General features: G+C 38.7%; 1 protein-coding gene across 1 annotated transcript in view; it reads left to right on the forward strand.

Annotated features, from left to right (window-relative positions):
- Window positions 1-1,071: 1,071 nt before the first annotated feature.
- Window positions 1,072-23,113, forward strand: part of ADAMTSL3 (ADAMTS like 3) — a gene marked incomplete at both ends in the record, with an annotated part of 176,040 nt that continues 153,998 nt past the window's right edge. The window contains one exon of the mRNA XM_080351451.1: window positions 1,072-1,146. Coding sequence (XP_080207577.1) covers window positions 1,072-1,146 — 75 coding nt within the window. The remainder of the gene's footprint in view (window positions 1,147-23,113) is intronic.

Genomic DNA, 23,113 nt, shown 5'->3' on the forward strand with positions numbered 1-23,113 from the left:
GCACCGACACCTGTGAAGGGCTGGTGTGTTTTGCCAGTTGTGGCTCTCGGCAATGCCTGGCGGGTGTGGGGGGAGTAAGGGGAATCTTCCACCTCTTAGTGACATAGTTGATTGAAACTTTTGAATGACAAGAGCATCCAGGAGTGCTGAAGGTTTGGGGAGGAAGGAAATAAAATACCTTTTTCTGTAAGGAATCTTAATTATGCTTAGTTGACAGGTGCAAGAACTGTTTGGATAGACGTTTTTCCTTTGGGATATCTGACCTTTTAGAAAGGAGTACATGCACTGTGGAGGTTTGCAAAATAGTGGGGTGGTATGGAGGAGGGGAGGGAGCGCTGTTTGTGTGCTTATGTTTTAGGGCTGCATGGAACTTCTATTTTAAGATCATTGGGGTGATAAATAGTCTGGGGCAAAAAGATGCATCAACACTAGGAATTAGCAGTGTTACTACATGTTTTTCTTTTTGTTTTTTCTTGATGGGAATTTTAACTTGAAGTTTTTACTAAAAGTGACAGTTCCATGTTGGCCCTGAAATGGTGATGGGTCAGTAAATTGAGGGATATTTTTTTTTTTTCCTTCTTTGCCCTGATTGCTTGGGGTCTGAGCTGTTACGATCAGAGCTTTCAAAGGCAATGGAAATGACTGCTGAGGCCCCAGGGCTGGGCTCTCAGCTTTAAGTGAGTGAAAGTGCTGAAACAGTACATCAGAAATCCTGCGCTCTTTGGATTTTACCTTCTGGACATCAGGATGAGAAGTGTTCTCAATGTGATAATTTTTCTGTTCAGGAGATAATCAAACTTGCCCACTATTGCCAGCTTCCCCCAGCCTTTCATTTTCCCCCCTTTCTGTTCCGTGGTTGGCAGCAGCTCACCCTGCAGGCTGTGCTCATGGCATGCACGGCGCTCCTGCTCCTCCGGCCAGCGCTACTCCCGTGTTTGCATTGCGTTTCTTCCAAAGCCCGGTTCCATTCCTTTGCCCAGTTTGCTTTAGTCATTGAATCTCTGGCGGAGCCCACTTGATTTTGTTTGTAACTTGAAACAATTTCTCTCAACAGAGCCCCAAGGCACAAGGATGGCCAGCCCTAAAGCCACAGGGCTCTTCTGGGAGATCACTTGGCTTGCTATCGCTGTCTATGCTCATCTACAGGTAGGTGACAAACTTGTTGCTATTGTCATGCATGGTCCTTTATCAGATGATCTTGCTGCACACTTTGAATTACTGTTTTTTAAATGGAAAACTGCCACAAGAATCATACTGTAAATAAAATGCTCTCAGTCAGAAGGTTTTCCTTTCACTGATCTGTATTTCAAAGACATCCATCTGGTAAATGAATATGCTCTCTCTTCCTAGTAATATTGTACCTGACTGTACTATGTGGGGACCAAAGGGAGATCTTGCCAGATGTGTAATGCCATGGTTCTTTCTAGGCAGCACAGCTGCTCTTTGTCCCCAAGAGGTTTAACACCTGATAAATGTTAAGATACTGTAAGTGACAAGGGTTATATAAATACCTGGGTAGAACCATCTAAAGCACTTGGAAGTCGGTGTCAGGGGGGAGGGTGGTCCAAAAAGGTCTTTGCTTCAAGTGTTCAATGAACACAGGAACCACGGAGGAAAACTGTAGCTGCCAACTGATCTATTGCCTGACACAGGAGCCTAATCAGTTCCAAGAAGTGTGTATTTCAAGAAATATGGTGTGCTGGCATGCAGCAGAGATGTTATAGGATGTCATTCTCTATACTGATAGTTCCCACAGCACAGAATGTTACAAGGATTCTTCAGTCTTAAATACACTCAAACCCAGAAATCCTTGGAAAAGGGCAGCTAAATAAACTGAAGAATATTATTTGGAAATAAATAGCATGGAAATAAGGAGCATGAAGAACTGAAGAGATTGTAGTAGACAGCTGAGTAAGCTATGATCAATTTAGGGTGGACTTGAGGGTTTAAGGTAGTGGGAACGGGGCTCCAACCCATCCTCAGTAGCAGCGCTGAGTGCACCATGTGCTGTGAGACACCTGGCAGCTGCATGTCCAACAAGACAGGGCAACAGTGGGATCTTCTGCTTTTTGCTTGCATATTCCTTATGCAAGAATAAAATGTTACTGATTCACGGTGCCTATCTGGCTTGTATTTTTGTGTGCATGCAGTTGAGTGATGCTGTCATAACTGGCCCTATAAAACACTCAGAAAGTAGCATGTAAAGTTCACTTGATAGTTCTGTTCAAGATGAAAATAGAAGTTCAGAGAAGGGAAGTGTCACCTTCGTGACTGGGCTTTTTGGTCATGAAGAGACCGCTTTTTGGTCATGAAGAGACCACTTTTTTGCTTTTACAGTATTTATTTTTTGGTATTTTTTTTTCTTTCATACTTTTCTTATTGTAGAACTGGAAACAGTAGTGGCATAGTTTCCTCTTTTCCACGAATGGTTTGGCATAGCTTCACATGTCTCTTTATAATAAAAACAACCCAAACACATTGTAGTAATCAATAGGCTATTGTGAGAAGCTTTATGAACGTTTCAATCTAAGTCTTTTTTTTTGGTCTTGATTGTCCTTTAAAATAGTCTAACCTATTTGGCGTATTTGAATCATTAGCACTTAACCCCAATCTTGCAGAAGGCCGTTGTACTTCTAAGTTTTAGGTGTTTTATCACAATTGTAGGCATATTAAAGATACTTTATATTATTTAACATAACATTTTTGGTATCCAATAACCATTAATGCTTTAATTGGTTGCTTGGGGCCATACTATATGGACCACACACAGTCATTCTGCCCTAATATCGTACCATAGCTTCCACTTGTGTTGTTTTTGGCTATTAAAGTGCTTATGTCTGGATTTAATCAATTAGAAACAATTGGATGCTGGGCAAGGTCACAAGTCTGTGTCATGTCACTTATGTTCAATTGATTAATTTCATCCTGCTTGAGGCAGGTACAGAATAAAATCATGACCATTTTAAAAGACTGTGGTGGAAATGTGGTATGAACATAATGCAAAGAAAACTTTAATCTGAGAAGTTGTGAAAAAGAGGTAGCTGCTGCTGAGAAGAAATGCAAGTTAACTTTGGTTAGAGGAGCCCTTTCTGATTCCTCATAACCAGCACAGCGTGGTGTTCAGCTGGGCTCCAAACTGAACTCTGCCCTTACGGATATGCAGCATCTCAAGTTTGACTAAATAACTTTGTCAAGGGCAGATTAGTTGCTGTAGTAGTAAGGTAGATTTCCCAGGGTAACTTGGTGAGTAGTTGAGCACTGAGCATTGCTGAGCTGCCTGTCCAGGAAATCTGTTCTGTGACCAAGGGCAATGGCATGATTGACTCGGGACTAGATCACTTACAGGCTGGCCTTGACTGTGCTCTTTTGCAGACATAGAGCCTACTTTTTCTGATATGTGCCAACATAAATGAAATTAATGGATCTGCATTACTCTTAAAGCCAGTGGTAATCCAAGCAAATAATATCTATATGTTTTTCTTAAAAACAAACAAAAAAAGACCCCAATTTTTTCTAAAGATTTAAATGATGACTCTGTCTAAAGAAGTTACTGTATTCCACAGCCTATGTGCATTTGTGAACTGCAACTATACCCTTGGCCTTGAGTGTAACTATTCATATGTATGGCTACATATGGTGTAAGAGGCTCTTCGTTCTTCTCACATGGTAGCAAGCGAGCTATCAATACTACAGATTTTAGGAGATGGTTAAGCCAATAAACAAAGTAGAAGGCATCCAAGTCCAATTTTGCTGGTTTGAAGTGATCTTTTGAGTACATGTGACTCCATACTGGTAATTGAAAAGGTAGGATGTTCAGCCTGGTAGCCAACTCTTCCTTAATCTTGTGATAACACTTCATCACACCATTCAACTACACGCTGTTATATTTGTTATGAAATGTATGCAAGACCGTATATCTGCATATACGTACTAATGGATTAATGACAGCAAGAAATGATGACTAGCAGATTCATATAGACAGATATGTTATCAAGAATTTTACACATGGATTCACTTTAGATTTATTCTATGTTATTTTGTTTCAAATCAGGAATATGCTGATGTTTTCTAAGGTTCTTACAGTCCCACTTAAACCGTCTACAAGTCAGTTCATTTCACCTTCAAAGACCATGGGGTTGTGAATGTCTGAGGAGGGAATAACAGCAAAGACACCATGTCTGGATATTTAAGCAGCATTACTCTGGATTTCTATGGAAGGAAAAGTTTCCTAGGTCACATATTCATTGAATAAACTGTTGGTTGTTCCCATGATTTATGTTTCTGCAATCCCTGCCTGCCTTATGGTTTTTTCTAACTATCTGTGATATTTCAGATATAAAGGATATACATGCTGAAAACATTATCTTATTCAAAATGATTCTGCCATAACCAATCTGCCAAAAACTACCAACATAGCAAACGTCTTTAAGGTTGAATTTTGCAAGGCCAAAAATCTGATGTCCATTATATGACATAGTGGACTTGGATACTATCTTTGTGGAAAACCTTTGGAAGATTGTTTTACAGTCACTGAATGTGTTGCACACCGATGTTCAGAAAATAGATTATGATCTACATGCCATACAATAGTAAGGTGTTTTAAATCTCCAATAACTTCAATCAAAAATATCAGGATGAGATTTGCAAGTCCAGAGTTAAATCTGAAGCAGTTTGCCTTTCTTTGTAGGCCGGTTGCAATTCTGCACCCATCTGGAATTTTGCCATCAGCCTCAATAGCCCGTGGTTTTATTCTTAGTTGGAACATTGAGATGCCTCTACTGCAGTCAAATAACACTTCTGAGACTCTGTAGAATTGTTCTGACTTAAAATATTCATTATTTATAAGATTGTAACTCAGTGACAGCATTACCAGAAAACTTGTGTAAGCTTTGAATTTATGACTAATAATGATTGCTCAGCCAGTGCTCATAGGATCTGAACTGCCGTTACTCCCAATTTACAATCTGAAAGAGTTGAATTGCCAGAAAAATGGTGATGAATCTGTCTTGTGACTTGAGACATGAACTGTATATGAATACTTATTTTTAAAAATGTACTCACAAAAATTGAAGTCAGCTGTGGGAGATGACCCAAGAGTACAGATGATATCAAGTGAGGGGATCCTTTTACTATCTCATTTACTTGTTTTCATTTTTGTAGTAAAAATTTTTATCGTAGTGATTATAAGTGATGCTTGCAGTGATACAGCTTGGAAAATCAGCTCTAGCATGGTCCAAACCCATTCATTCCAGTGTGGCAAAGGTGGTTTAGTCTCCATATATCGCCAGATTTTGCATTATCTGTGTCTTCAAGTATGGGTATCTGGGCTCACTGTGATGATAATTTTTGTTGCAGTTACACTAGAAATTGGGCAGAGATTCTCAAATCACTTGTGTGTTGAGCTGCAAATCGCTGGTTCCAAAAAGATATCTGAGAGTCAAACACTTTTAGAAAAGCCTCAAGTGTGGGAATAATCTCTCACAACAACAAGTGGCTTCTAATATCTGTTGAAAAAGTAGTGAAGAAATGAAGGAATAGCTCTCTGGTTTTAGCAGATACTTGAGTGCTTCGTCACTGATAATGATTCATTCAGGTCTGCCTGTTGCAGCTGGATCCTTCATATTCCTCACCAAACTGGGACACAACTGATACTGAGGGTGGCAGTTTTGCCCAGTGCCCCAAACTCCCTTGTACGTGGCTCATTGTGCTGATATTAAAGCATTTTTACTGTTCATTCAGAAATCATGATTTGGCCATCCAAAATAATGCGTTTCACTTCAAAATAAATTATAGTTTAAAATCGGAGTCCTTTTTATTTACTCTTAGTTCTGGAACCTGGAGGGTTCACATAATTCTGTCCTTATCTGCAATTTTTAGACTTGAAGCTTTTCTTAAAACAGTTCTCTGTGCTCACCTGAACCCAGGAGCTGGGGTTTAAGTAAACACCCATTATAATGTGGCTTGCAATAAAGTAGCAAAATAAATTAATTTCAGTGATAGTGGGAGCAGATTTGTAATTGTGCCTCTCTGCTTGTTTGTGTTGTAGGGCTGTGCGAGAAATCTTTGGGCATGAGTTATATCACACTGTGCAAGTGGTGTACTTTACTATTAAGTCAGTGCATTGTTAAGATTTTATATAGTTGATAATACTGATGATAAAGTCTTGTGGCTGCATACGGCCCGACACAATCTTACTTGAACAATTCCAGTGTAAATCTTATTATGCAAAATCTTTGTAAAACAGGGACATTTTGTGTGTGCTGAAAGAGTGGGTTTGTTTTTGATGTGCAGTTTGCTAATGAGCACAACATTCCAGAAGGGACATGGGGTAGAGCCATGGCAACTCCGGAGTGACGATTAAGACCCGCATAGGGACTGTATAGCACTGCAGTTCTGATGTACCCTCTGCACTCGCTTTATTGTCACTGAGATAAATAATTCCTTTAGGTTTTGAAAGCATGTTTATAACTTCTTTTTTTTTTCCCATAAGAGGGCAACTTTTCTTGATAGCAGCTGGAGTACATGGACTGTCAAGTGCCCTTGAATTTAAGGGTCATATTTTCAAAATGGCCTCGCTCCAGCTTCCAAGAGGAGGTACAGTTTTACAACCCCACGTTTTGGTGACCATCAGGTACACGAGGGTGCTAAACTTAATGCAGATATAGCAGCATTTTCAGAAGGGTCTGTGCAATGTGGAGCCTTTGTTTTGATGGCTTTCAGTTAAATCTGAGACATAAGTTAAACACAAATACTGTTAAGTACTTACCTGTGTTGGTAGGTGTTTAGCTGGATTTTTTGAAGCAAGCAACAAGGTAAATTTCAATTAATTCAATGAGAACCAGGCATTAGATCCCTTAGGCGCTTCTAAGAGTCTGGCTAAGCGTTTGTCATCATGTTTAGCTGATTAAACCAAAACTTTCAGCCTTAAAACTCTTTTGAGAAAAGAATAGGCTTCTGGTGTGTAAGTTCTAGTACCTGGGTGTGTAGATATTTGATAATACTTTAGAAGTGCAAGTACAAGCATCACGTGTTTATAAAGGGAGGGTGGTTTTTGAAAACTTGGCCCAATATATCCCTTCCAGACAGCATATTACATAAATTGTTTAGGAACAATGTTATTTCTGTTTCTAATTTTATATTTATTAGATTTAACATCATTATGGAGAGAAAATGAAAACAGCATTCTCAGTCTGTTTTGAGAAATGTGGTTTCCAGGAATTGTCGGTTTGTCATGCTTCTGGATCCACTAGAAACACAGCGAATGCAAGTCAGCTCGGCTAAATTGTGAAACAATATTAAAAATGCATTTATGATTGCAATTACTAGATTGTTATTGTATGCTAACTGTTGTCATTTGTGTCACGGTGGGAGGGCCCAACTGGTTAATGATGCTGGTTTGTACCATTAAATAAGTGGAGCGTTTGTTTATATGTGGAAACATGTATTTATGTAATGTTTTTTTCCTGTCATCAGGTGCTCTGCCAAAAATCGAAGCTGCTTAAAATTTATGGGATACAATGACTTGTTAGTGCATGCAAGCAGAACAAGGTATCGCTTACAGTCTCTATATATGTAAGCACCTGTAGAGGCTGACTCTATACTAAATGCAGACATAGTGAAGAGAGTTTTAGCTGTTTGATATATTGCCTTTTAGTATCATAGAAGTAAGATGATGTGGCACACCTGCATTGCCACAGAATGTGAAGCATAAGGGATTGTGTTCTTTCAAGCTCTGTTTAGCAGTAAATGTTGCCTGGCCTGCATGTTGCAGAAGCTTTGAGAAGGCTGCAGAAACTGCCTTTATTCCCAGCTGGCTGATGCAGCTAGAAATTAACTACCTCCAAAATATCTCCCCAATTTGATTGTCATTTCCCTGCTTGTATATGTGGTTGCTCCAGGCCATGTTCTGGTGTGGAGAAATGTCAAAGGACAGTGCAAGTGCTGGTTCTGATACATTCAGATCCCCCTTTTCTGATGAGAGCTTGCTTTGCTTTCCCAGCTACTGCAGCCTCTTGTTGGTGTAGCAGTGGTGTGGAAGCAGCAGGCTAAACAAGCTCAGTGCTTTCTGTGGATGGATAACAAATGAAATATGCTAAAATATGATTTGACTTCCTCTCTTGAGAATCTTCTTTTATTAGATGTTTTCAAGGTCTCATTACTCATTTGGCGTTTTGTTTTCTTGAGTCTCCAAATAGTTTTAAACTGTTCCCTGGTTGACTAACATGGAAGTTGGCTGAAAAAACAATAGCGTAGTAGTGTCTTGAGTATTGCCTGCTTGGTAGATGATGTTCTAGTTGGAAACTGCCCGGTACATCCAACATATTACTGATTCTTTTGGCTGATCTCATCAACGCTCTAGTTAGAAAGCAGAAGGGGGAATACATCTATCACTGGAGAGATGTGCTGTACGCTATGCGGGGATTTTACTAATGCCACTAACTGATAAGACTGCTTGAACAGGCTCTGTTTTTGTGACCCGATTTTATAACTTTATATGAATATAAGGTGCTTTATGTGACTAACAAGTCCACTTTTCATTTAGATGGGTGCGTCTCAGGTAAGTCTTTTCATGGAACAGCCCACTCAGAGTTTCGTAGCAGTTAATGGTACAAATTAAGTGGTGGGAAACACTATGAAGCAAAGAGTATCATCCTTGAGCTGTGTGAATTCTTGGTTTACCCACACTTGAGTACTATACACAGTTGTGATTCCTTTATGAATGGGGTGGAAAGGGTAGACAGGGATTGGCTGGTAACTTGTTTCTTTCAGCATAAGAACTCCTAGTAAAACTACTAGGAGATGGATTCAAACCAATGAAAGGTGATTGTCCTCTCTGGAATGATCTTTAACGCTCCTTGCTATGTTTGGTTGTTGTTTGTTTGCTTATTTTTTGTAGAAGGTTACATGGATTTCAGGAGTGACAAGATGAGTACTAAGATCCATTAAGTGCTGCTATATAGACAAAAACCAGCAGGTTAAGAATAGTAGGTGGGTTCAGGGAAGTGTTGTATGTACACGCTCTGGGTATACTCCTTGAGTGTCCAGTTACAGCTGCTGTTGGAAGCTGATGGGCTAAATGCATCCTTGGTGTGAACTAATTCAGCTGTTCTTATGTCATTTTGATGTTCCTTGGGGCTACATTTTGAGGATCATTGAACTAGAAGGTAGAACCAATCCTAGACCTACTGTCACTTATGACTCAACATTTAAAAACTAACATTAAAGACTACATCTACTCACCATTTAAAAACTAACATTAAAGACTACATCTACATCTGCTACATCTACAGACTCTGGGTGCATCTGGAAGTATGTCCTGGATGCATAAGAACTTGCTCAAAACCTATGTAGGTACCCACCTTCTGAGCTTCTTTGTGTCTGTGTGGAGTATTTTTCCAACAATGTTATTAAATTTATTCTTTACAAACATTTTTATGATATTCCTGGTGCATTGTCAAATTTTGAAGTTTTGGAATGATTTTTAAAGTGTGCAAGGAAATTTGGGTCATTTTGCTTAATTGCTGGAGTAGTTTCTTGTTTTTAAACAAACACTAGTATTTCCTTGAGCAAGATAAATAGAGAAATGGCTTCTGATATTTTACTAAATAAGGCTTGGCTTAAGTTCCACTTTCATTATGTGGTCAGTCCTTCTAAAAGACACAAATATTCCGGACATTTTTCCTGCATGAGTGAGCACTTGCTTTCACCCCAGTGTGAAACTGCACACCCAAATGCTTTTCCCATTTCCTCTTCCTACCTCTTTCAGTTAAATTTAGAACACAATAGGTTGGTTAAAACTATAGGAAAAGCTCCAGAATGCCATCTTAATGTATGGGGTTTTACCATGCAGCTGTTTATCTTCTGCTAAGAGGAAACTATAAATGTATTTTTAATACCAGGAGCTGGGCTTAAAATGCCATTATTCATCCGGTGGGAATAGATTTGAAAATTAGTAAGCAATTAGATCAGTAGGCAAATACATTTTACTTAATGTTGCAAGTCTCATGGGCCTTTCAAATATCCTGTTAGCATCACCTGTTCTTAACTTGCAACCTTTTAAATCTTTAGGCTTAAATAGCAGTCTATACTTTGTATATTTTTAATTTTTATTTATGAGCTGAATTGTAGTTTTTTTAAAAACTTGCATGGTTTCTCCAAGGTCAACAGAGATGTGCTGGGAACATTAAGCTTTTCTTAGTGAAAATTTCTTCCTGTAGATAACCATCTTGAGAAGGGCCTTAACTGGGATAACAGAACATGTGGGTCTTGTTCTGATCTTTTGAACTTGCTTGAATAATGTCCTTAGCAAACACCAATGATGTATTTGTTTATAATTGCTTATTTTTCTTACTGAATTTAGACCTCTGTGAGCCATCTGTCATATGTCACATAGAAACCACTGTTTAGAAATGGGGAAAATGTAGGAATTGTCGAGTTTCCTTTTTACTTTTTCAAATGTTAAGGCCAGTCCTCAAGAACTCTGAAGAAAGGACCTTGCCCTTTTCAAGTGTACAATGGGAAGGTCCGGTCATTCCTTGTTTGCCAAAAGCTCACATTGATCACTGGTACTATGAGGACTCTTGGTCTAGGCACTAGAAATCCACAGTCCTGAAAAAGATCCAGGCTGCAGAGCCCTGTGCACTTCATTAGGTCACTGTACCACAAATAAGACTTTACTTTGTAAAATTAAGGCTTTCTACTTCAACAATACAATGTTCTACACTTGACCAAGAGTGCCGGTGAAGTCCGCAGGCACTTTGCCTGAGGCATCAGTGGGGGTTTTCCTTGAGTAAGACCTGCCTCTGGGAAGCAAACTGAGGCTGAATTTCATTAGCACTAACTAGTTGGTTCTCATATTTCCTGTGGTGTGAATAATTTCGTCTCTTCTTCACAGAACTGCTAGGGACAGATGGCATTTAAAGCTGTGTCTGCACGTGTTAGTTTTCTAGAAAATTGGCTGTGTTTATCCCTCTGAAAAAAAAGCAGTGACAATAAGAAGGTAATTTGTCTGTTGCTTATAAACCTTTCACAATTTGAAGTGATTTCCATTTTTTTTACATGTCACTTTTTTATTGTGTGTTGTTGAAGACCGTTTTATCAGGTGTTCCAGACCATCCCTATTGGCAGGAATTTCCCTGAACTACTGCAGAGGGAACCATCAAAATCAGTCCTTAGAGCATGAACTCTATTTTTCAGGAGAACTGAAGCAGAACATTGAAATTCAATTTTTCAAAATCAGTGTGACTTTTTGCCAGATTTACTATATTCAGAAGATTCCTTTGAACCTTTTAAGGGTTGTGCTCTTCACTGCATGGTGTGGTTCTGCTAATGAAAATAGAGGGAAACACAAGCACACCATAAATAAGGAAGATATAGAGAGCTGATTTCTACATGTAGCATTTTGTCTGTGCGTATGAAAATTGACATCATGGTGTTGGAATGTTGACTGTGTTTTGCATTTTGCTAGCTGCTTTTACTGGAAAGCATGTGTTTCAAAGGGAGTTTTTAGTTTTTATAAGTCTTTGCCTCCATAATAGCTCAGCCTTGTTTTGAATGTAGACTTCAGCTATGAATAAAATTTAACTCACGAAGTAAGAGATTCCTCTGGCACAAAATGCAAATGAATTATGAAAACATTAACATGTATGTCTGGATCAGAATAGCCAAAGCCAACCTTTAGGTTCCACTGTTACTCTTCAGTGCTGCCTTACTCTGTTCAAGAATACCCTACTCTTAGAGTAAGGATACTGAGTTCTGAGGAAATCCTTTCAAGAAAAGCTGTATTAAGTGTGGGGAAGGCATAGTTGGCTGCACAAAACCAGCCCTTTGTGGGGAATTTTCACTAATGTGCTTTGTTAGCTCCAGAAGGGTCTGTGAAAGAAGGGAGCTGCGAAGTGAAGAAAACAGACTTGCAGCAATGAAAAAGTGGCACTGGCCCTTCATCTTGAGAGTAATCATCCAGATAAAATTGGCAAAATTCGATTAGATTATCTTTCAGTAATGGTCTGGCCTCTCTCTTCAACCTTCATAATCCAACTCATTTTCCCAGAGTTTCAGGGTTATATACTCTGTAGAAAGTTGGCAACCCAAGTTTCCCATGTCATCAGCTCTATCCAGTCTCCTGAGAGAAGAGTTTCCTGGTACAACATCCTTGCACCTGTTAGTTCTTCCCCAGCTCTTCTCAAAATCAGGCCAGTCTGAACCCCTTCATGAAATTATTCCACGCTATTTAAGCAGTTTACTAGTTTTTTTTATAATAATGTGATTCCCACAGTGATACGGGGCAGGTCCAGTTCTATTAACCTGTCCTTGTGATGTAGGACCCAAATGGTCGGTGACATTTTCAGTGTCTCCGGTTGATGTGTTTGAAAGAGTTAAGACATCTGTATTATACTGAGAAATTACATCTGAATCTTCAAGTTAAATCAAAAGTACCTAATAATACCTGTCAAAGTGTAAATGCCTCTGTACAGAGAAAAGCTAGCACCTTTTTATTTTTAAAGAACATTTAACCTCTCTGAAAAATAGAATTCCCCTTTTTGGTGGTGGTGTGCAATGTTGACTGCTAACACCTTAGACTTTATTCCTATGCGTTTGCTAAGTGCAAATATATGAATGTATAGAGTATGTATTTACATTAACAAAGTCTCAGGGACACTGAGATTGTCTTTAGTTGAGTTTTAGTCTGAATAAGGTGTTAAATGGCCGCAGGTTCCTGATGGACTCTTCTCAGCATATAAGTTGCATGGCTGCTGTATAAAACAATTATTTACAGTTATTTTTGGTTGAGAAAGTAGACACAGTCGGATCTTTTTTGCACAACTAAAGGAGAACATTGATCAAGAAAAATGAGGAGTGATGTTTCATGTTGAAGAGTGATGCAGCTTGCTGGGCTGAAAAAGCCCTTATAGTTATTAACATTTCATCAGAACCGTTCAATGTAAACAGCTAAATTTACATATCAAACGTTCAATTATTAATTGTCATGATAGCTACCTATTGGTTATTTCTGGAATCCTATTTCAAGTCTAGAAGATTTGTGCAAGCTTTTGTTAGGAGTGAAATTTAAACTTTATTAGGATTAAGTGTTTAATAGTATAATTTGCTGCATATGTTGTGACTAGAAGCTGCTATGAATAGATCCTCTGTAAAGAAAGCATTTGATATATTATGTATAGACTTAAATCCACTATGTTAGTATCTTTAGCTAAAGGAAATTATAGGAAGAGATTTACAGAGAAGGGTTTATTCTATTAACTTCAATTTTTAAAAAACATTTCTCAACCAAAGTTGAATTTGATTTCTGTATTTTGACTTTGTTTAAAATGTGCTGTACATTACTTTTTTTGTTCCTTGAATATTATTCTGAAAATAGTACGAATTTGCCATTTCTCATGTTCGTGAGGACAAAAGAATAGTGGTAGTAGTAGGTGGAATATTTAAGTGGAGTGCCCTGTTTTTCTGTTTGTCCACTAGCAATAGACCTGAGGATTTAAGTGCAAGGTTTCTTGTTATATTACTGGAAATTTAGTGTAATTTTTATACCTTGTAAAGAACGAGGAGAAGGGCTCTCCCTTTCCTACATGTCTTCACCCCCAGCCTCCCAGGACATAGTTTTGTGGAACACATTGATTTAGAACAGGTATCACTTTGAACTTGATGCTGAAGGAGCAAGAGCAGGAGGGCAGCACAGCCCTGTGTTCCCAGTCTGCATGTGGCATTTGATTCATCTGTGAAATGCTGGCGATTGGTTTGGATTTTGGTGGCTTTTAGGCAATTTGGAATTATTCTGTGTTTGTAAATAGTGGGAATGAACAGTTTTGGCTTATTTTGAGATTCAGAGACCATATTAAATCATCTTGGCGTAGGCATTTTGACTTGGAGATTTTATTATTGTCCTGTATTTCCTCTTAAAGTGTGTAGATGCTTCAGTAATCAGGTTTGTTTGTTTGTTTTGTTGTGTGGTTTTTTGTTGAGAAGCTGGTTGTCTCTTTTGTAGAACGATTTGCAGTCAGGCCCTTCCTCTGTTATTAAAGGTGGAATAACACCGAATGAGGGAAGCTGCTGCATGTATCGTCTTAAAGAAAGGAAAAACATATAAGGAAGAGACAAATCTCATTCAGTCATTTTTGAATGGTTTTCTGCAAGAGGGCAACAAATTTCAGACTTTGTGTGGATGTGTAGGATTCCCTTCAACTTTTCTACCAGGAACTATAAAAAGCTTGTATAAAGGCACAGAATAATTACAGCCTGAGTCAGGCCAGCAAGTTGCCTTTTTTCACTATAATCAGGATACAAACATCTCTCTTGGCAAATAGGACTGGGCTCTGAAATAAAGATGTTCTGGACTGATAATTCCAAGTACGGCCAAACTTGCAGAGACATACACAGGTTAAGATTTATATTCGGGTCTTGTTGTTTAAAATGGATGCTGTTTAAGCTTCATATAATAACATTTTACTTGGTACAGAGTACAGAGGAAGCCAGGCCTGTAAAATGTACAAATGAAAATAGGATTACTGCCACAGTTAACTTCAACATGGCTTAACTGTGAGATTTGAGACTATCTTATTGTTTGCAGTTTGTAAAACAGTGGAGAATGTGAAGAGATGTATAATTATGTGTGATAAGAACCAAATCATTAAGAGCACAGTATTTCATACCACTGTTTATAAATTCCTTAGATCGTGTAGATTCTAGCTTCAGTAGTTTCTGGTGTCATGGTTGTCTTCAGTCTGAGAAGTCGTAGATATATAGGGCAAAAGGAATCCTCTGCAATTAAACAAAAGGGTGGGTGAATTTATTTTCCTGCCTTTGCACAGTCCATTGTTCTTGGATTCTGTCTGTATTTTGAAAAGCCTTAGAATGCTAAAGACAAACATATGAGAATCTGGAACCATGCTAAAGCTTTAGATATTGAACTGTTAGGGTTGGCCTCCTCGCTCACATTAGCTTGTACTGGCAAACTAAGAGCTGACTGCGGATAAGAAAATTCAGGGGAGGTTATTGCCACAGATCCATCCAAAAGTGCTCTGGAACAGCTGAAAATATTCTGTAGGAATAGTGCCCTTCTGTAAATCTTTAAACTATGCTGTCAAGACTTCTATTTAACCTTACATGCAAATGGTAGCAGTAAAAGAGAAGCTGCTATTAATAGATATGCAACAATAAGTGATTTTGCACTGTCGGTTAGAAATTGGGCATGTACTGGGAGCTCTGCATTTCCCCTTTCACTTGCTGTTTCTAAAAGAGCGGAATATCCCTAGTCCTGCAAGAGGCATGACAGCTTTTCAAAAGACACAGTCAAGTGGACAAACCAAAATTACGTGTACTCTTTTAGAATTTGGTATATAAAAGCTGCTTTTGAAAAGCTTTTCCTTAGTAACTGTCCTACTTCTGAGTAAAACAGTGTTGCTTTCCACTTGGAAGCGGGGGAGGCCGAGTGACCCCCTCTTCTAAAAGATGCCTTGGTCACTTAATTGTTCCTTTTTCACACAAGACGTATGCATTAAGAGATTTAAGCAACAATAACAGTCCTTCCATAACCTTTCCTGTATTGGCCAAGGTAGGAGTGCTTTTCAGTAGCTTGTCTACGGCCTCTACACAGTGTTTGGTTGTGTGCTTAATTTTTAGTTGCCAATAGATTCTGTGAAATGCCAGTAACTGCATACATGCTGAAAAGTTACTACCTTTTGCAGTTAGATTCTTCAAACTGCTGGAAAAGAGAAGGAAATGAGATAGTTTATCTTACTAGCCATCTGCTGTGCCATCATCAACTCCAGTGCGGTATTCCGAGGGAGGAAAATTATTCTGTTAAATTTCCGGTAGAAAGATAATCATTATTGGAAAGCGATACATGACTTATGACATGTCACAGTTCATCTGTCCTGGGAGCTATCTGTTGTATGTGCACATCTGCTTCTGTACACCCACACAGGATGGGAAGCTATTCTTCCACAGGAAGGTCTTCCGTTCCCTCAATGTGCAGGTGGTATGTGCTGGCAAATTGCATATTGTGGATTTGGTAGCCAAGTTCCCAGAGTAATGATCACATAGCGAAGCAATTCACTTAACTTCAGCTGTTTGAATGAGAATACAAGATGAGTGAATAGGAATATAAGCACGTGGCCTATCTTTTAATGTTGCTTCTGTGATAACTGTTTTAATCCCCTATAATTGCTACTGGTTGCATTAGAAATATAGACCATTAGAGGATTAAAAGAGTGTGTTAGTGAGATCAATCACAGTGAAGATACTTTGTGCTTAAAATTAAAAAAAAATGCATTTGAGAGGGCATCCTACTGTTTAATTCCAAAACATTAGGCAATGTCTTGCATTGGAATTGCACATTTTCTTCTATGTTCTTCATGCTGCATCCTTTTTCTGTTGTCACGTTCATTGAATGTCTTTCTGTAATCACCTGGATAATTTTAAAACTGCTTAATAAAATTTCTTTGCTGATCATGGAAGACGGGTGATAAAGTTGTAGTGTTGAAACTACCCTGAGTAGAACAGGCATCCTGTTCTAAATTAGCAGTGTCTATTTTCATATTATGTCTGACTTGCTCAGCTGTGTTTTTAACATTTCAGTAATTGCAGTTCATTCATAGGATTTATTTCACTCTTTCCAGCAGCAGATCCTGTGTTTATCTTCTCTCACCTCAGTAACAGCCCTTTCCCCTTCACCATATCAGTCTTCCAGCATTACTGTACACATCGTGTAGAAGAACAAAAATGAGTCATTAAACTAATGACCATTAGTCTTAACAGTTGTCAGTGAATGGATGCCTGCAGTGCCTGCCATACGAGCTTTTAATTGCTCTGCCTTTTTACAGCTAAAGCATAGTTATCTGGTAGTGGCTTATTAGTAAGTGTACATGTGAAATATTGTCAGTTAATGATAGCAGATGAATTGTGACCAGGAAGGACAATCTTCAGATTAATGGTAGATCCTCTTTCATACTCAGTGTTTTCTAGTTTACAGACTTTGCCTTTTTTGGGGGGGTGTGTGTTCTTCTGTGTCTTTGTTTTTTTGTACATTATGTGTGTTTTGTTCAGTTATTGACCTTTTTCTCATCAGCCTTTGCTTTGCTAATGCTGGACAGTGTGTCTGGCTCAATGCAACATACAGTTAAAACCTTGTCCTGCTTGAGATGCCTTCACTGGCAAGAAACGGAGTACATTTGGAGAATGAGCATCCCTTGTCCCCCCAGAAAAAAAGAGTTAGGAGGAAATGAGAAAGTGGATGGATAAAAATATTAAGACTTGTATCACTGGACTGAGGGAATAGTTAAGCTGATATTTAAATGAAGTTAAACGAAATACGTAACAGTGTAGATATATATTTGGAGAAGTGAGTTGTAGTGTTTGAACTGTGAGCCTGGCTCAGGGAAAGCATTTCAGCAGTGAAAGATCAGGTAGGGAATGATCAAGATATACTGAAAGTCAGTGACAATAATCTCAAAGTGGTAGATGGCAACAACAGAGATGCTGGTAAGACAAAGATCATCTCATAGGGAAAATGGCTTACTAGGAAGTACCACGCTTTACCTGGTGGTTGGTGTGTTGGTGTTCCTGACATCAGTAAAGCACAAAAAGCTTGAAAGCTCTTGAGTATTTGCAAAAAAGCATTTGAGACTTAGAGACTACGTGCTGTGAACAGTTTCTTTGGGGGATTTCTCTTTAAAATTGTGCTGAAACAGGTGTGCACACGTGGAGGGTGCTCGGCTGAAAGGCATTCACCTCCTGTGCCTTATTAATAGCCTTAAACCAACATTCCTGCAGCAGAGCCATGACCATTTAACTGCTTCCTTATTGTGAAAATGTGCCTGACCCAGTCAGTGTATTAGGCTCCTAGACCATAAACCCTGCAAAGGGATTTATTGCAATGGAGAAAGAAGAGTAGATGAAGAACTGGGTTAATATCACTAAAATTATCAGAACTGGTGGAAAACTAACAGTGGAAAAATCACGTTTCCCTTGCCATGTGTTAGATGCATTCATGTGCTGAGCTGCTATTAATCATAAGGTAGCCTGAGAGCGAACATCTGGCTGTGGCATTCTCTCCAGTCTGATTTCTTTCAGGTGAGAAAGTATTCATCAGCTGGAGGTAACAGGGAGGAGAGATATTTTGATTATTTACACTCTTATTCAGGGTGTTCTGTTAATGTAACTAGAATTTTGGGACACCCCCCCAGCCTCTCTTTGAAGTTCTGTTGACAGGATGGTAGCAGGTGCTCCCAGTGCCCCCCTGAAGAACAGTGCTAGCCCAAGCTCTTCTATTCCATGGGATAGCAGTTCCAGGAGTGTGTTTATAAATATTTCGATGATTTGTGGGTGCTCTTAGGCCACCCCACACCACCTTTCCCATCTTGTTTGAGGAAAAGGAAGAACGTTATTTCTGACAATAAAGCACAGTGTAATATAGCACAGAAAAACCCTACAGGCCTATCCTGAGGACTAGATCAGAAACTAGGCAAATTTGGAGCAAAAATATACAGAACTTTAGCAATGAAGGTAATTAAATTTGGAACTGATGTATATATTAGGTAGATTCCCTTTCCCTTGCTACACTTTAAACTGACTGAATCTTTTAGAAAATGTCGCCCACTTTAAAAAGAAGTTATGAACTTGGTGCAGAAATTCCCTCCCCCAATTCTGTGTCATGAAGGTCATATTAGTGCCTTTGGGACATTCAAGAGAAGTTGTGGCGCCACCGAGCTCAGTTCTCCTTTTACGTGAACAATTTCACTCTGTTAATCTGTACGTGCAGAAGCCTTTACACAGCCTTATCTGTGTGTATTTATTCTTTGTGGAAGTCTCTGAAGTAGGTCAGCAAGCACTGTTAATCAATAAAGATTGTTCTTGCACCTTGTGTTATTTTAGTTTCAGTTATTTTAGTATAGCTGAATGACCTTTGTGTGTGTGTGACATCAGTATATTCATTTTTAGAGGGATATTTATATGCGTATCCTACAGTAAACTGATTTGACACGTCCCTGAAGAGGAATCTTGCCACCTTATTCTTTGTATTACTGGATTATACCTGTTTATATGGTATTTACAGGACTACTTGAGGATCTAATTCATTGAGAAGTTTTGTGACGGTAGATGTTGATTATCAGAAGCTTTCAGTCTCCCTAATCTGTCAGAGTTGCTCAGTTGTGTGCCCTTTTGCTTCTCCTACTTGAGTTTTGGGCTATTTGATCTTCAAAATAGTTGTACTAAAGATGTATTTTCTCACTGAGAGATTACTCCAGTTCTCGGAGACTGAGAGTTTGCCTGTTTCCAGATCTGTTTACCTGTTATGAGAATTTGTAGTCATTTACAGTAGCAGAGCAATTCCATACACTTCATCTACCTGTTCAGTTTGTGACACCGTGCTCTTCCTGATGACTACATTGGATAGACAGTATGTAGTGAGGAAAAATGACTAGTGCTGGAGCAGACTTCTTTGGGGCTGAGCACTTGCCGATTTTCCCCTGCCACCTCAATCAGAAGCAGATGTAGAGACATTAAGGGCAAGGGAGAAAGCTCCCGGTCATTAGCAATAAGAGGAATGGCAATGGCCCGCGGTACAGGATGAAGAGTCACTGTTCAGCCTTCCCAACATGAAAAAACGTCTGTTTATAATTGAACTTTTAAACATCTTCAATTTCAAGACCTTTATTTATCTCTGAGGTATATAGTGGTTTAGGTTTTTTTTTGACCCCCAAAATGCCATGGTTTTAATACCACCCCGTTGCCCCACACATTTCCCTTCTTTGTGTTTTCATTATGCAACAAGAATTCTCTTAAAAATCTGGATCTGCCACTAGCTCTAGCAGGTGTTTGGCTTCTGAGCACCAGAGTTTTTTTCCTTACGCAGCTTATGGATGAGAATTTCGCTGCCCTTAGGCACAATTTCAACTCAAGTATATGAAAAGCATGTTATTGTGTCAGTTCAAATTATATCACTATTAAAGAAAAAACTCAAAAGGAAATTAAATACAAATAATCACGCTAACATAATATAATATTAATAACATTAAACTCATAATTTAAATTAAAAAGAATCAGGAAAATCTGAGTCAGGAGTCCCATGTCATTTTTAGCCAGACTCTCCTGAGACCAGCCATTGTAAAATGAGGATGATGACAAATCTGAGTCATATGAGATCTCTTGATGAATAGTGCTATAATACTACAATATATAAGAACTAAGTGCTGTTTTCTAACTCTGTGTAATATACTGTCTAGGAACTAACTATTGTGTAAAGTCCTGCATCCTACTTTCTTGCATCTGATAGTGGCTAACAAATTGTTTTGCAGGACCCAACCATGTGTTATGTCCCATTTTGTGGCCATGTCACCGCGGCCAAATGAAAACAAAGGGGCATGTTACAAGTGCGGTGCAGAATTGCTTACAAAACTGTGCCATGAAGTTTCACCTGCCCAAAATTTTTGCTTTGTTAGCTTTTAGGAGTCTTCCCATTTTGGTGTAACTCTTGGTTACCTGGGAGCATTCACACCTTTCTTGTATCCTTTCTTTAGCATAACTAGAGCAATTACCCAGTCTGGATACCGAAGAAGGGCATGAGAAGGAACTCATGTATTAGAAAAGGGCCCTTGCAAACCTATAGGATGCTATTTAAATATCTCGCTACTAAAATTTAGGCACCTGCAGCCCATAGCCTGCAACAGCCTCTCATTTATCTCATGTGGCACATCATCTTTTCTATTTGTTGTTGTTATTGAATAATCCCAAGGTCTATGTCAATGCATGGCCTGCCAAAGCTGCTGAGCTGTCCTGCTTGCCCTTCCACAGTCGAAGCTCCTACCACTCAATGAAAGAATCACACTATATCCTTTCTCATTTCCTTTTCTTCTTCCTTTTACTCCTTAAATGACGTGAATCTTCATTCAGTGCATGTGTTGATTGATTTGGCTTTATAATTCCATTGCTTCTGACAGTGATCCTATATAGCCTTAAACTATGCTCCTTTCTTCCCTTTTGTAAATAAATCTGCTGTTCCTCAAATATTATTCTTCCAGTCTCCTCCAGTATGTTACTGAAGCTGCCATCATGTCCATAGATAAACAAGCAAATGAATCCATTTAGCTGTGAGCAGCTTCTCAGGTTAGCAAAAACCTTCTTTCCCCTCATGGTGCTCACGATAAAGGACACTTTAATAAAATTTTAAAAAAAAATATTATAGATTGTCCTGATTTCTTTGCTAAGGCTGTTGATGATACTTTTGTAGCGTATTTTTTCTATGGTGATCATAAAGAAACCTTCAATGAATAAGAGAGAACATGCTCCAGTTGTGCTGGAAGGACTTGATTTATGACAAGAATTTTACCAATTATGACGTTACTAAATGAAGAATAAAAAGAGGGATTTGCTTGGAATCGTGGAACACATGGTGAAAGAAGGAATATTTTCAAATACTTCAGTTACCTGTGTCTGTTTTGCTTGCAAGACTTTAAAAAGAGCTATTAATGGAATAGTATTTTCTGTCTCACTTCCAGATTTCTTTTTCTAACAAGATATTACTTCCCTTTCACTGTTTTAGGCACAGGGAAGTGTTCATCAAGAGGATTTAGTAAAACTTTCATATTGCTTTTACATTAGCTCGAAATATTGTTGTGCCCATTCCCTCAAGGCTAAACTAAAGAATTAAGGAAATAATTGGGCGTTGCGTATTTTGAAAGCAGAATCTGATCTACAGTCACTAACCTTCTGACAATAATTGGAGATGAACTGCTCGGGGGTCATCCTGAGTGCTGTTTTTCACCTTGACGCTTGTTTGTGCAAAGCTAGAAAGCGCTGAGTATCTACTGTTATTCATGGTTCTAATAGTAAGTGCTATATGACGAGGGATGCTGTTCTGCTGCAGGGGTATTTGGGCCCTGGTTCTGGAAAGATGTTGGTGGGAACTTCGCCATCGATATCACTGGGAGCAACTTCAGTCTGCTAGTGCAGCTCCTTTAAAAGCAAATCCTAGGCAATTGAACTCAATCCTTTGGAAAGAAGGCAGAGTCTGCCTAACGCAGAGTTTAGAAGCAGCTTCGTTGGAAGTAGAAAAACTCCAGAGTTCATATTTCTTCTGGAAATATGAAACAGAGTTGATATTTAAGCTGGATTTTGAAACTAAATGAGATGTTGGCTAAATAGTACTGCAGCCTTTCAGTGAAAAGTTTAATCTTTTAGCCAGACCATAGCAAGAGAAAACATGAGTAGCTGTTGATAAATATCCAAAAGCTTAATCACTAGTATAAATTTTTGAAGGTACAGAAAAAAGATTTTCAAAATGTGTTGATCTCACTCTGCAGCCCAAGATATGCCAAGGAAAATGTATTTGCATTTAATGAATAAAAATGTTGGTAGAAATGTTCTTTAGAAAACACTGAAAGATAGTATCTTATTTTAAAATGAAAATTGTCTTAGTTGTCCTTCTTGTGTTGCATTTGCTTTAAGATCTACAAACCTATGGCATGAAAAAAGGCTTAGAATTGAGCACTATAGTGTTGATGATGTGATCTTAAGCACATTCAAATCAGTGACCTGACTCGTAGTACTTGCATGGGCACAGGATGGGCTTGGTCTGAGCAGCACAGGTGATGGAGGCAGTTGCGTTCTTGCAGTTGGGAACATGATTGTACTTAATAGTTTGTGCTTAAATAGTTTTCAATAGTAGACACTACTCAAGCAACAGCTGAACTTTGAGTTTCCAAGTGCTTGCTGGCAGCATTTGACTGTGTCATAAATTGGTGTTTTTTGCAAAATACTTATGCATTGTCTTTCATATTGTATCTATGTATCTTCAAGTTACAAGCAGATTTTCCCAAGCTTGTTTTATTTCTTCATGTTCTAAATAGGTGTAGAATGAGAGGAAAAATCAGTAGATTTGGGTTTAAATCAAACAGGTCTGAAGTCTGCCTTTAATGCAGAGCATGCACCATGGAAAACTGACCCTTGACTCACACACCTTCAGTTCTGTCCCTGCAAGAACTTTTGGTTCAGTCTTTCAGGTTGTCTTGTCATCTCACTTGTGACTTCTCTGAAGAAATCTGGTAGTCAGGTTCAGTGTTTCAGGTTCTTTAATGAAGAAATGTTTGCCTTTCATCAGTTC

The sequence above is a fragment of the Nesoenas mayeri genome, assembly GCF_963082525.1.
Source record: "Nesoenas mayeri genome assembly, chromosome: 11".
Classification (NCBI taxonomy): Eukaryota; Metazoa; Chordata; class Aves; order Columbiformes; family Columbidae; genus Nesoenas; species Nesoenas mayeri.